This window comes from Sinohyriopsis cumingii, unplaced genomic scaffold (genome assembly GCF_028554795.1).
Source record: "Sinohyriopsis cumingii isolate HCF-2022 unplaced genomic scaffold, ASM2855479v2 utg001510l, whole genome shotgun sequence".
NCBI lineage: Eukaryota > Metazoa > Mollusca > Bivalvia > Unionida > Unionidae > Sinohyriopsis > Sinohyriopsis cumingii.
Window position 1 is genome coordinate 1,263,423 of NW_028316007.1, and position 13,804 is coordinate 1,277,226.

Below are 13,804 nucleotides of genomic sequence, written 5' to 3' on the forward strand. Positions count from 1 at the left end.
AGTGAGGGCAGACACAAAGTAAGCTTTAGAGGAAAACAACATTCTTACATTTTTTTAAAAACAATAATTGAATAAATTTGGCTTCCATTGGTTGAAGGACTTGTATTATGATGACCTTATTTATTACGATCAAGCAGGACAATCCCAAGTGCTATATATAGCTTCGTAACAGAAAAAAACCCCCAAACATGTATTACTACGCTCAATTAAGATTTCTGTTCTTTAATGATGCAAACAAAATAACATAAAGAATAATTGAAATTTCAATTATGTAAGAGCTTAACGTTGTTTTTTTCTGAGTTTATCGTGGTGTAAACTGTCAGTTGCCGATTCACACAGCAAATAACGCCCAACTGACAGTTTATGCCAAGATAAACTCAGAAGAAAAAAAAAAACGTTAAACTCTTACATAAGTGTGTGTGTGTGTTCATGTGTGTGTTTTGGGTGACTAAACTTGTATGTAGTATTAGCTGACCATCCAGTTTGATTGTACTTCACTTCCCGATTTTAAAAACGAAGAACAGAAAGGTTTAAAAAAAAAATAATCACAAAAGGTAGTCCTTTCATTCATCACTTCCTATTTTCTAACCCGATTGCCGCCAGGTGGCCGCTATCACGCAAATAAGATGACAATGTAAACCCTTGGCAACCAGGGACGTCATTTCAACTTGTTTTTGTTTTGTTGTTGTTTTTTTTTGAGGGGGGGGGGACTTGATTGGGGGGCTGGACAAAACTTGACGGGCTTGTTAATATTGGTATACAGGCTACAGCAATTTTACAGCACATGCAAATTCGGGAGGGGGGCGGGGCAAATGCCCCCTCCCCCCCCCCCCGACGTACCTGCTGGCGTCAGTCAGGTTTATTATGAATTGATGAATGAAATGGCTAAGTTTTGGACATTATATATATATATATATATATATATATATATATATATATATATATATATATATATATATATATATATATATCCATTACGGTTGATTGCCTTGGGCGCCAGGCTTTATCTATTTCTGGATGTAAACTGATAGGTCCTTTTCTTCACAGGCGCCAAAATTAGATGGGAGGTGATTATTTCCGGGAGAGAGAGAGAAAGAGAATCGCCAAAGGTCTCACTGGACAGTTTTTTGGGGCATATTTTTATCCGACGATGGCCTATTGCAGAAAAATGATAATATAATTACATTAAAGATACAAATAAAAACTAACTAATGATTTTTGTTAAAAGGATGCTTATAAGATTCTGACTGAGGTATTAAGGCTAATTCATTATGCAACTGGTGGTTTGTATACTGAACCAACACTACCACCAACCCCTTTTTTACATTCATTTTTTTTTTTACAGTTATTTTGAATATATTCCTGTGACAAAGCAGCTAAAAGAATCAATATGTGCCTTATGCATGAATAAAGTTCACTAGTACTATAACAAATTAGCATATTTTTTATCACCCCTCAACCATCAAGATTTTTATTTACCTCTGTATCAGACACACGTAAATACGCAAGCCAAGTCGGCGGCTCATTTGCAGCCCAAGTTACACATTTGATCCCCAATGCTCACCTAACCGTGACATGCAGTCACCAACAAGCCAACCCATTTCCAAGCCTAACTCAAAGTAAATGTAAACCACATTACAGATTTAGCTTATGTATGAATTGATAAATGCTAGGATTGTGATAATTATTCTCATGCCTTCTACCTTAAAAATTAGGGGTTTGAAAATACGAAACTATTCTGTGAGTCATGGTTAGCTTAGTGCGCCACAAACCCTTAGGTCGGCTCTTTTTTGATGCAGCCCTTTAATGCAAAGTAATCATTATAAATATTTTTGTTATCTTGCTCCCGCAATTAATACATATTTTACACACAAACGTTAATGAAACTTATACATAATTTATAAGAATGCGTCCTATTTTTAAATTTCCTACCGACCCAGTAGTTGCTATTGTTAGCCAGAGGACGTATCTATATATATCGTCCAATCGTAAAACACTTCAAAACACTCCGTATCATACGAAGGCTGAACGTTGTGCATATTTAACGGTGTTAATGATCATTGCTAGAGATTTGGATACTGATTTGATCCTGGAAAGCGTTCAGCTATAAGGTGATATCAAATTCTGGATCGAACTGATGAAAGATTGCCAGACAAAACAACTGGAACTTTCCAAGACATGCTCTCAAAAGCCAGTTTAATTTTCAGCTTGCGGGATATGATTTAAGTGAATACAATTTGACCTGGGTACAGTCAAGATGCGCGGGTGCTTGCAGTGTGGTGAAGAAAATGCCATTGTAGAGGATTCCGAAAATGGGAGAACGTTCTCTGTTTGCTCTGAGTGTGGGTTTGTGGTAAAGGAGGAGCAAATTTTGACTGATGCTGTAAACTTTGAGGTATTAAAAATAAGCAAAGTGGGGCCTAACAGAGGCTCGCACAGTTGGTCACAATTTACCCATCTTCTTTTCTACAGGACAGTACACTATATCAAGAAATTGCTCTGAGAGTTTTCTTTTTTTCTTTCTGACATGACTGGTGACCACCGGTTATGTCAGAAAAAATAGTTGGAGAACAACTTGTTGGTGAATAAAGCATTACTGGAGTTATATGGTATCGTGGGTTAGCGATCAGCGAATAAATAAATAACGACTTTGTTCTACAATGTAAGACATAGCAAATGTTTTTGTTTTAGTGCTATATCTTACTACCCAAATAACGGCCTTGTATAGCGTGTTCTAATGTCGGATGTCAAAGTTTCAGGAATATCTCAATACTTGGCAGCCTACATCGACACACTTCCACTAATTTATGTGTAATTAATATACTTCCTGTGCTGTCTTGATCCTGGCGGAATGAAAATATGACACTAGCAAATGGACGCATTTTCATGTTCCGATGACATACATTTGAATTTGTTGCAATGCGACGGTAGTCAAGGTTTTCCGAAGAATGTTTTAAGTAGGTTCATGTGGGGAATATGTTTCTGAAATAAAACAAAACGTTGCTTACAGTTCCAATACACATAATATATTTGTATTCATTTTGCTAAAGAATAATATTTCAACTCAACCCAATTTTGGCATTCCTGGCTTTCATCGCTTTCCAGCCAACTGAAATGTAGGCCAGCGAAACTTGAAAAAGAGGTCCATTTCTTTTGTACAAATTTGAATTTATTAAAAGACACCAGGGTAAGTAAAGTCTGACAAAATCATTATAACTTTAATTTGTAGAAAAATGTCATTATTGGTTGCCAGTTGTGTGATATATTCCTGAAAATTTGACTTTCGTTACACTCTTAGTCGACATCAAAATGCGCTACACAGCACTGTTAGTAGGGCAGTAAGACCCATCACCCCCCAGAACAAAAATATCGGGCGGTGTGTCTTACCTTGTAGTGTAGGACTAATAAAGACACTGACCAAGGTATTACAATTGATAAAAAGATGACATGTAGAAACCTGATCTGAGAGAATTAAAAAATGCATATGTAACCACTTTTGACTTGAGTGGCGCTAGGATTTTTGGTGAGAATGGGCACAGGTAATTGGTTTTCATGTTCCATTGTCAGTAAGAAGAGTTTCCTGGTCAGAAGGTTCATTGCTCCAAAGAAATGGCTCAGTACTCTGAAGGTCTCTTGGTCCAGATATTAGATTGTCCAAAGATTCATTAATCAGAAAAAATGATTGATCACCATTACTCCAGTTTTACAAAGTATTGACCAGTACAGCATCACTACTTTTTTCTCCATTATGTCTGTTTAATAATGGATTAAGTTGGCTAGGTGACCAGTTTATTCAGGGATAATCCATATTGTATCTTCATATATCAGGAATTAATATAGTTTTATATTATCATTGGAAATATTTGTGTGCCAAACATTTAGCTCCAGGGTAAATTTGTTTCAGCTTCAATGATGTTTTACATGAATTTCACTGACTGATGTTTGGTTGCTGTATTTTCAGTGGTTAAACAATAATAATAATAATGCTTTATTTATAGAGGGTGACTCATTAGGCAAGGACTGTTCTCACTTGCAGCCCTCTTAAGGAGAGTATAATGATGCACATTATATGAAGATAGCAATAATTACTGTTTATTTTAACATGTTAAATATTAAAATAATAAATTCCATTATCTATTTGAAACACATACATGCTCATGGTATCGATTTTTAAATACTCTAATATTTTCAGCAGATTTTACATGTAGTGGAAGCTTGTTCCACAGATCTGTACCAGAGTATTGGAAGCTCTTTTTAAATTGCTCTGTTCTTGGTTTTGGTGCTGAAGATTTCCATGTGATATTGATCTCAACTAGTATTGTGTTGAAAAAGGCCTGAATAAGTCCTGAAGATACTTTGGTGCAGTTCCATGTAGACATTTATATAAAAGAACTGCCTTGTGAAAATCTATCCTGTCATATATTGTGAACCATTTGAGTTCTGTAAATAATGCTTTTGAGGGATGATCGACAGATATATCTAAAATTACATGTGCTGCTCGTTTCTGAAGTTTATAAACCCTGTCAAGCTCAGATTTAGCACAGTTTCCCCATACATTTGAACAATAATTCATTGTTGGAAGAATATATGACTTGTAGTATAGATTACGAGTTTCCATTGATAAATATTTCTTGATTCTGCTGAGCAGGGCAATTTTGGATGACATCATTTTACAAAGCTTATCAGTGTGGTCATTCCATAATAAATTATTATCTATGGACACACCTACAAGCTTTTTGTTTCACATTTTCAAACAGATGATTACTTATTGCAAGAGATAGTTCTGAGTTCCCTGACTTGTGTAGCATTTGTGATATCCCCAAAATCATCCATTTGGTTTTGCCTTTATTAATTACCCTCCTATTTTGTTTTGCCCAGTTTTGAACTCCACTAGGGTCTGAGCTTAATCTTGTTTGGATAACTTCAGTATCAGAACTAGATGTTTACAAGGTTGCATCATCAGCAAACAAATCTGTATTTGTGAATTCATTATTTAATGGTAAATCATTGATATAGATAAGGAAGAGGAGAGGGCCTAAAACTGAGCCTTGAGGGACCCCTGAATGAATTGTACGAGTTTGAGAGCTAATATTGCCAATGCTTACTTGTTGAGGGAATTATGTTGAGAAATCACAAAGTTGTAAGCTGTGATTACATATAAAGTATGAAAAGCATAACTAAGTTTCAGATATTTAATTTTGTCATTTAGAAATCAGTTACTTGCACTTGAAATAAAGAAACACAATGAAAATGTAGGAGACAGAAGAACAAGGACCAAGTTCAGTGTAGCAGAAAAAGATAAATGGTTTGTGCACAGTAGCTAGAGTTTTCCACCATATATAATTACCATACTTTGTGGATGGCCTGCACATGGGGCAAGAAGTTCAAGGTCACTGAAAGAAGACAAATGGCTTCTGCACAGTTATATCACATTTGCTGTCCTGGATCAGACCTTGTGGTCGACTTGCCAGGATTCTGGTGAATTAAAACTGCTTCTTTGAAAAAAAGATAACAGTCACAATAATGCTTTTCTTTCCCTTGCAGTAATTTAGAAAATTAACAGCTAGTCAACAAAAATTTTCTAATTATGGAAGAAATACGTATAACCCTATGCAAAAATACAAACTGTAGAATGCCTCCTAAATTCATCCAGGAAGCTTTGTAATATGATTTGAAAGGATAAAAGTGAAATTATAGTTATGTCTTGGTAACACATGTACTGTAACAGATATGATTGGAATTTGGCAAAATGTCCGGAAAGTAATATTTACTAACTTGTGATTGGGATGCTTCAAACTAAAAAATTCTGGGGCCACCATGTGGCTGCAATTAATGTAGCAAACCATCCCTGAGATGCATAAAATGCAGTTCACAGCTCTCATTCAAGCCTCATGATGATGCTGTTTAATGGCTTGGCATGTACTGCACATGATACATAAATAATGCAAGCCTCTGTCACACCACTGCATCTCATTATTCTTATTAGGTTGCTTCCTAATGAATAGCATCCATTTAAAACTCCACTCAACATTGATGTCCAGTTTTTTTCAAAATGAGAAAGTTTGCATGAATGGAGGAAAGCGTGGTTTGAAACTTGTATTTAATGATGGAATTAAATAATTTTAAGCTGGGCTGTAATTGTGCCATATAATTACTTTCGGGGATTTAGGTTGGTAAGATTCAGAGTCATTTGGATTCAGACTGTAGTCAGTTTTGCAGTGGTAGTGTTGGTCTATGCAGTATTAGTCTTTGTTGGTGAGTAGTACCAGGATCCATTAATCTTATTGTTTAAACTTTAAAATCTTATAATGTGAGAGGTAATTAATCATTTTTACCTTTCAGACTGTGTGTTGTTCTTTTAAACCGAACTAAAGATTTGGGTTGGGTGGGTTGGAGGTGAGTTTCATATTTTTAAGTATGGCAGCCAAACTAGTTTATTTGGTGGAGGGAACCCCTGGTCAGCACAATGGACCCATGGGAAGCTGTTGACAAGCTTTGTCATATAACATATTGGCTGAACTGAGACTTGAATCCAGGCTGAAAAGTAAAATGTCAGTGATTTGTAAAGGTGAGCACCTTAGACCACTTGGATATCAAGGATCCCTTAATTATAATGAAGCCCTGCAAGACAATGAACTCTCTTCTGGTATTTTATGGTTACATTACTTAGCATGTTTATTGGGATGGAATTTATCTTCCTATAGTTTTTGTGCAGTTCTTCATTTTTGCATTTTTCAAACTTTCTTTTTGGTTGGTACCATATTGCTACTGTTGCACTCAGGTACATTACTCTAGCAGACATCAGTAACTTTGCACTGCAGTTTGCAAATTAATACCAGTCTTGACTGTTGGATCAAACGAAAAAACAAGGTGCCATATTAAAGTTTGTATTGCATTTAGCAGCTTTAGCTAATGATAGAGACAACATCAAAATGATCAGTGGTGCACTGAAGAAAAATTGTTTGCAGATGCTTTCTTTTTTTTTTTTCATGACAGAAAAGTAGACATGTGAATCAAGATTAGGGGAGCATATAGAAACCTGTGATCCATCACCCAAGGTTTAACGCTGCAATTGGAATGCCCTCTCCCTTCTCCATCAAGTCTAGAAAGAAATGTTGGATGTAGGCATTATGAACTAGGTTTGGAACTACTATTGTCGACATGGCGATGCTAGGAGACATTAAAAAAATTAGATCATTATCAAGTTTTCCTGTCATGTGGTGCACTCTGCTTGAGGCGATTCACGAAACCCATCAGATTTGCATGCATTCGTACAACTACATTCAGTCTTATTTCTCAGCTTGATAGAAATGGCTATGTTAAGTTCCTGTTGTGAACACTGCTACAGTCTGCTGTAGTATGAGCCAATCATCTATTAATTGCAGTTATTTCAAGTAAATGGTATGGGTTTTGTTTAGTATACAGTATGATGAAATAGAAAAAGGGCTGTTGTTTGCCCTAATTTAATTTCTAAATGAAAAGAAATGCAAAAACAAGGATCTGCAGATTAAACCGCATCAGACCAGGATTTATCAATGGCTTCCAGGGTAGGTCCTGCTGCTTATTTTAAGTTTTTGCCAGGCATGCAGTTGATAAATTCATCCCAAATCCTTTGGAATGGTGAAAAGGGGTTTGATGTTTCATACAGGCTAAACGACAGAAGATAAAGAAGAAATCAAATGAAAATTAAGTCCTCTCGTTTCATATAGTACACATTTGAACTGAAAACACACCATTAAACCCTTGTTTCTTAGATGTATGATGGTGAAATAAGAGCAGCAAATTAAATAAAACATATTCATTCAATCCTTGTCATGCCTCAGGTGGCACAAAAGGCCTGCATGAAAAAGTGACACTGCTGCCAGTCTGCAGCCTGTCTGTTGATGGTTTTTTATATCACACTGCAGGTCTTCATCTCCATCTGGAGTTTCTATTGCCGTGTCTCCATGGCCAACCCCTTTTTCTCAATGAAGCTATTTTCCCTTGCTACCTTGACAACTGATAAACCCGCTTTGGTGCATTACATAATTAGTTTTATTTTTGTTGTCAGATAGGGTCTAGGGTCATATAGTTAGCAAAATGTTGAAAATGTTATTTACTGCAGTATATTAGGTCTTCCCAATCCTTCGACTTCCTTAATCCACTAATATTGACATGAAAGTGGAGTAAATCAGTGCAGTTGGGAGTGCTGAGGAATGAGTTTAATCCTTTTTGCTTTGATTCAGGGGCAGGTTTGGTTTATAATTAAAGATAATGTTCTTTTCCTGTGTAAATACTGAATATAATTCATCATGTGGCATTTGAGAAACATTTTAACTTGTGGCTTTGCCATTGTTTAAAATAGTGTTTTGTACCACACAATGAAATATACTTTTAACGTAGAAGAAGAAAAGATTCTCAATTTACTGTTAAGCTTAATCTAGAAAACTTGACATTGACTTAATTCGAGAATGTGGATGACTAACAGACAGACAGATCAACATGGACACAGATGCAATAGCAATCACTGTTTAACTTGCTCCGAGATGGGCTTAAAAATATCAAACTGATTCATTTCCTACAAAATAATTAATGTCTTCCTGATTGAACAACATGTTGTTCTCTGCCACTTTGTATTCTTTTTAATAATTATAATAACAATTATGGTGAATATGCTGTAGATCTGTCACATTATGTACAATGTACATTATTAGCATAAGTCACACAGCAATTGCTTCTGCTGTGGAAGCATGCACCAGAGATATCCTCAGCAGTGTATCCCCTAGAGGTGCAAGACTGAGAGTAAAAATTCTTCTTGGTTTCAAAACTGGGGGTCAGCTGAATAAAAAAAAAAATTGTTTTCAAAACTGGGGTCAAATTAAAAATTTGGGGGTCTCTGAAGCGCACATTAGGGTAAAGGGAAACACTACCTCAGGGAGATGGAATTTCCTCTTCATATGCAATATACAACTAATGCACTTCTTTTATGCATGCAGTACAGCCAGCGCATGGGTTTTTTAAAGATAGCATTTGGGCATTGCATCTTAGCTAATCTAGAAACTTTACAAATAACGGCTTTAATTTTTGTGATCTATTTCAGGGTACCACATATACTCATGGTCTAGGACAAGTAAGTTTCAACGCTCCTAATGCACTCAAGAGGAAACATTATGAGCCTCGAGGTCGCAAAGATGGTCACAAGCTTATAGAAGAATGTGCTTTAGGCTTGAACTATAGACCAGATATGATTCAGACAGCTATTTGTTTCTTTGATCATTTGTATGAATTGTTTAAACATTCTGCCTTTGAGATGAAAACTACAGCAGCACACTGCTCGCTTTATGTTGTTGGCCGGCAAAATGGGATTCCAGTTACAATCAGGGACTTTAAATCTCAGCAAGAGGAGCGTAAAAGGATTCATAATTTTTTTTCTTGTCTGGAGACGTTGAAAACAGACTTTAATATAACAATACCTAACATGGAACTTGAAGAACAAACAACGTCCATTCTTTCTCAAGCCAAATTGTCATCAAATATCATTGGTCTAACACACAGGATATTGGATGTAGCAAAAACAGCTTGGATCGATTCAGGACGTCATCCGAGGGCAGTCATCATTGCTGCTGCCTCCATTGCATGGAAAGCAGATAATTCCTTGAATGCTAATGAAAGTTTGCTGACATTTTGCAGGCAATACAAATTTGAATGTGGACCTAACGTGAAAAAGAGGTACAGGGAAATCCATAATTTGTTGCTAACTCTGATGAAAAGAATTCCATGGATTACATCAAAGAAAATTGTTCGCATCACAAACATTCCATTCTACATTGAAGATATTTTGAAATTCCATAAAAGTTTAATGGTGACCATTTCACAGACATCATGCAGCGCTGTAGAAGAAAAGATAGGTGCAGCAAAAGTGGAAGCTAAGAATGAGAGTGACTTTTTACCACCTTCAATGAAGAGAGTGAAGAAAGAAAGGAATGAAAGCTTGACAGATCCAGTTATCAACACTGATCACATTGATGAAAATGAAATTGACCAGTATCTCCGCACAGATAATGAAGTGAAGGAACTTCAAAAATATTTGTCCTTACAAGAAGGCAAAAATGGATAGTTGAACACAGTTATAAAATAATAATGCAATGTAATGTATCAAGATGATTCAAAGCAACATTTTTTGTGGCTAAAGTAATAGGTACCATATGCTCACTTGTAAGACAAGCCAAACTGCATACAACATGATCTTGATAATATACCTGCAGATCAGGGTCTATGTCGTTTGTACTACTGATTAGTCCTAACAAACTGCACAGACTGAGATCTGCCGGCGCATTTTGAATATTTTTATGTATTCACCACATGATACAAGGGTGGAATGTCTTAGATTACTTCAGTGGTACCAAGCAACTTTTGGATTCAGAAAATTTATCTTTGTTTGATTTTCCAATGTATCTATAATCATTCTTTATTGTAACTACAACAAAAAAAATATTCATTTGCAAAAGGAGACATTCTTTAAAAAGTAGAAAAAAGTGTAATGTTGCAGTTTCTTGATATCCTGTTTTGCATTTGGTGATTTTGTTTGGACAGTCTCTGTTTCTGGCCTGGTTAATAGGCATGCAAAAGTTACCTTGTATTGTCCAGCATTTCCTCATGAGAGTGAAAGGCATCTTCAAAAACAGTGTTGGCTTCAAATTTGAGGTCATCCTCAAAAATAAGGAATTTTTCCCAAAAGATGAATTCTTAAAAAAATATAAACTTGCAGTTTGTAAAATTTCATTTATTTCAGCTTCCTACAACAGTGTTATTAGACAAAATTGAACATTCTGAGGGTGCTAATCTGTAATTTTCATGTTATTGTTTATTCAGCACACGGGACCTTACAGTCTGTAGTTAATGTTTATATTCCAAGATGGAAGATCATTCCTTACCATTTTGCTTTGTCTACATGTTCATGTTTTGCTGTAATCAGTAGGGATGTACAGTTTTACCGGTATATCGGTATATTGTGGTACATAACCAGCTGGTACTGCTCTACATTGCTTATGAACCAGTTTATCATTATGCTGTATTTCTACAAATATGCTAATAAATTTTCAAATTGGCTTTCATTTGTTTCATTTTTATTTTTTGTATCTTGCACACTTTGCTCTAAAACCTAATAAATTCTGAAAAACATCTGCTGGGAAAATCTTTAAACAGCACATAATGTCCCATCCATTCCATAGCAAAACCCCAAAATGACAGATGTGAATCTAGAAGTATAATATACACTTGTACAGTATATGATGAAGCCAACTGCAGACTGTACAGACCCAGCTCTGCCATCCCATAATGCAATGGCAGATCTGGGACTATGCAGTTTGTTAGGAGTAATCAGTAGAAGAAACAATGTAGACCCTGATAAGCAGGTGCATTATGCTATGTCAGATCAGGATTTTTGTTCTTTGGAGTTTGACTCGACATAAGCGAGTACATACTGTAAATAAGCTGGGATTGAATAAGCTGCAAAATCATTAAAGCATTTTTGGCCAAAATTCTTCAGGAAAAAATGAAAATAAAATTTTCTTGCCATTTCTCAGGTCTGTAATGTAGAGACAAAGTGTGCAGGTGAGCTGATGAATTGGACTGCCCATGGTCACCAACAACATCTCATCTACTGGGGATTGTATTGTTGCTTATGATTGACTTAAAATATCACAGTTATTCTTCCTACAGCTCATCCTAGTTGGGAGTGGAATTCATGGCACCTTTATGCATGAGAGGGGGCTAACTTTGTACCTGCACATACATTATAGTTGTATTAATATCGCATCACAAATGATATCCAGTAAAATATCTAACAAATTATATCTAGTACAGCATATAGCAAGTGATATTAAGTACAGCATCAAACAATATTTAATACAGAATAAAATGGCCTAAAAAGGAATTAAAAAGTCCATCGTGCACAAGCTTCATAAATCCGTACTGACATTTTTCAATACAAATACTATGCACTCACAGCACTATTATTGTTAGAACTGATACCATGTTTAATGCATTCTCATTGTGGAGGTGCACAAGCTCCAAACTTTCATCTATTTTTAATCATTTACAATTTTAGCATTTTGTTTTAAATATCTTATTGTATAATAACTTATCCTATTTGCAAAATGATGTTATATAATTGATTAAAGTTGGACGCAAATTATAATTGCAAATTGCAACACGATAAACAGTTGTATGTGACTTTTCAAAAACAATCACCCTTTAATGGTTATGTCAACTCCTAGCCACTCTTTTTGTTTGTAGAAAATTTACACTGAGAACTTACTTGGATGAAAACATGATATAAGTAAAGAATTATATAAATAATTCAACTCTCTGTAAAATAAACTTGTGTCCAGTTTTTAGACTGTTTGCACATGTAACATTTTTAGATGACACTCTGGATACCACTCATGATGCCATATGAAACCAACTGTAGTTGTACATTCATGCTCAAGTCTTGTCTTTAGCTCAGGCTTTGCCATAAGGTGGATATAATCACGTATACTGTCCAGCTGACTGTTACCAGTGTGGTTTTCACCCTTGTTGTCCACCATGCTCTGTTACCAAACATTGTGGATGGCTTGCATTTGGGTTAAGGGAGAACGCTATTGATTTTGGGCTGAAAGGTCAAGGCCATTGTGACTGAAATAAGAAACTGGTTTATGCGCAATAATTAGAGTTCTCCATCTCCTACAATTAAAAACATTGTGGATAAGGTGCACATGGGGTAAGGAAGGACATGTTGCTTTCAGCATCAACAGGTCAAAGGTAAAGGTCACTAACTGAAAGAAGAAAAATCATTTCTGCATAATAACTTCACAAGCAGCAGAGAGGGTGAACAGACCACTTAAGGGAATGGTCACCTTTATGTTTAGACCAAAAAAAAAAACAGTGACCACTCATAGAGGTCAATACCACGTCTACGATTATTGTTTGTCCCAAACAGAACCGTAGACGGCCCCTCTCTGCTGCTCAATCTTCATCTGAATCCTGGGAATCTTCATCTGTTTCATCTTTATTTGTTTTATGTTTCAAGTAATATTCAAGTTCTGATGGTGGTTTTGGATTTATGTTCTTTCTTTTTCTGTAATATATCATTAAACTTCTGTATCGATCTCCACCGCAATTTTTGCAAATATGATATAATCCTCTAACACCGTTGTTACATCCAACACAACTTCGTGGACCAGCATGAAGGTTTTTCTTTATAAGATAATTATGTTTCTTGCAATATTCTCCACGACATTTTTTATCACATTTGTTAGTGGTTCCTTGACGCAGCCACGTACAATTGTTCATTATGTTAATGATATCAGTTTAATTAAATTTACCCAAATATTTTATCAAGTCCAATACGATATCTTGTTCTAGGATCGTGCAAATTTATTGTTATAAATCCATGCAGAGTAGTTTGCGCTCGTGAAAAGAAGTTTCTGAATTTAATTATATCCATATCTCCGCTGCACCAGGTTTGATGAATATTTCGCAACGTGTGTGTGTCTACGCCATTAAACACAACTAAAATATTACAGTTATCTCTGATCACTTTTGGTATTTGTTTATATCGTTGAGTAACATAAATAACGTCGGTATTTTTGTGTCTACCACGGGAAAAAATCCTAGCTGGATTTGACTGTTTATCTAGCATCACATCGTCGTATACAACTAAATTATTAATAAATCCGTCTAAAACATCTACGGACGGTGCTTCATCAATATCTGTTATAAACTCTATAACATCATTATTTTCGTCCAGTAATCGCGCGTTTTCGTTAAAATCTTTATGTAC

At 35.6% G+C, this 13,804-nt stretch overlaps 1 protein-coding gene across 1 annotated transcript; it reads left to right on the top strand.

Annotated features, from left to right (window-relative positions):
- The first annotated feature begins 2,002 nt into the window (after window positions 1-2,002).
- Window positions 2,003-11,088, top strand: LOC149772402 (transcription factor IIIB 50 kDa subunit-like). The gene is made up of 2 exons (XM_089947845.1): window positions 2,003-2,395; window positions 9,080-11,088. Exons 1-2 carry the CDS (start codon window positions 2,258-2,260, stop codon window positions 10,094-10,096), a joined length of 1,155 nt encoding a protein of 384 aa, XP_089803971.1. The 5' UTR covers window positions 2,003-2,257; the 3' UTR covers window positions 10,097-11,088.
- Window positions 11,089-13,804: the final 2,716 nt, after the last annotated feature.

What these genes read in the sequence shown, in the direction of transcription:
- LOC149772402 (XM_089947845.1), top strand. Translation starts at nt 2,258, where the DNA reads ATGCGCGGGTGCTTGCAGTGTGGTGAAGAAAATGCCATTGTAGAGGAT. An exon ending in CTGATGCTGTAAACTTTGAG is followed by an intron (nt 2,396 to 9,079) that starts GTATTAAAAATA and finishes GATCTATTTCAG; the next exon opens with GGTACCACATATACTCATGG.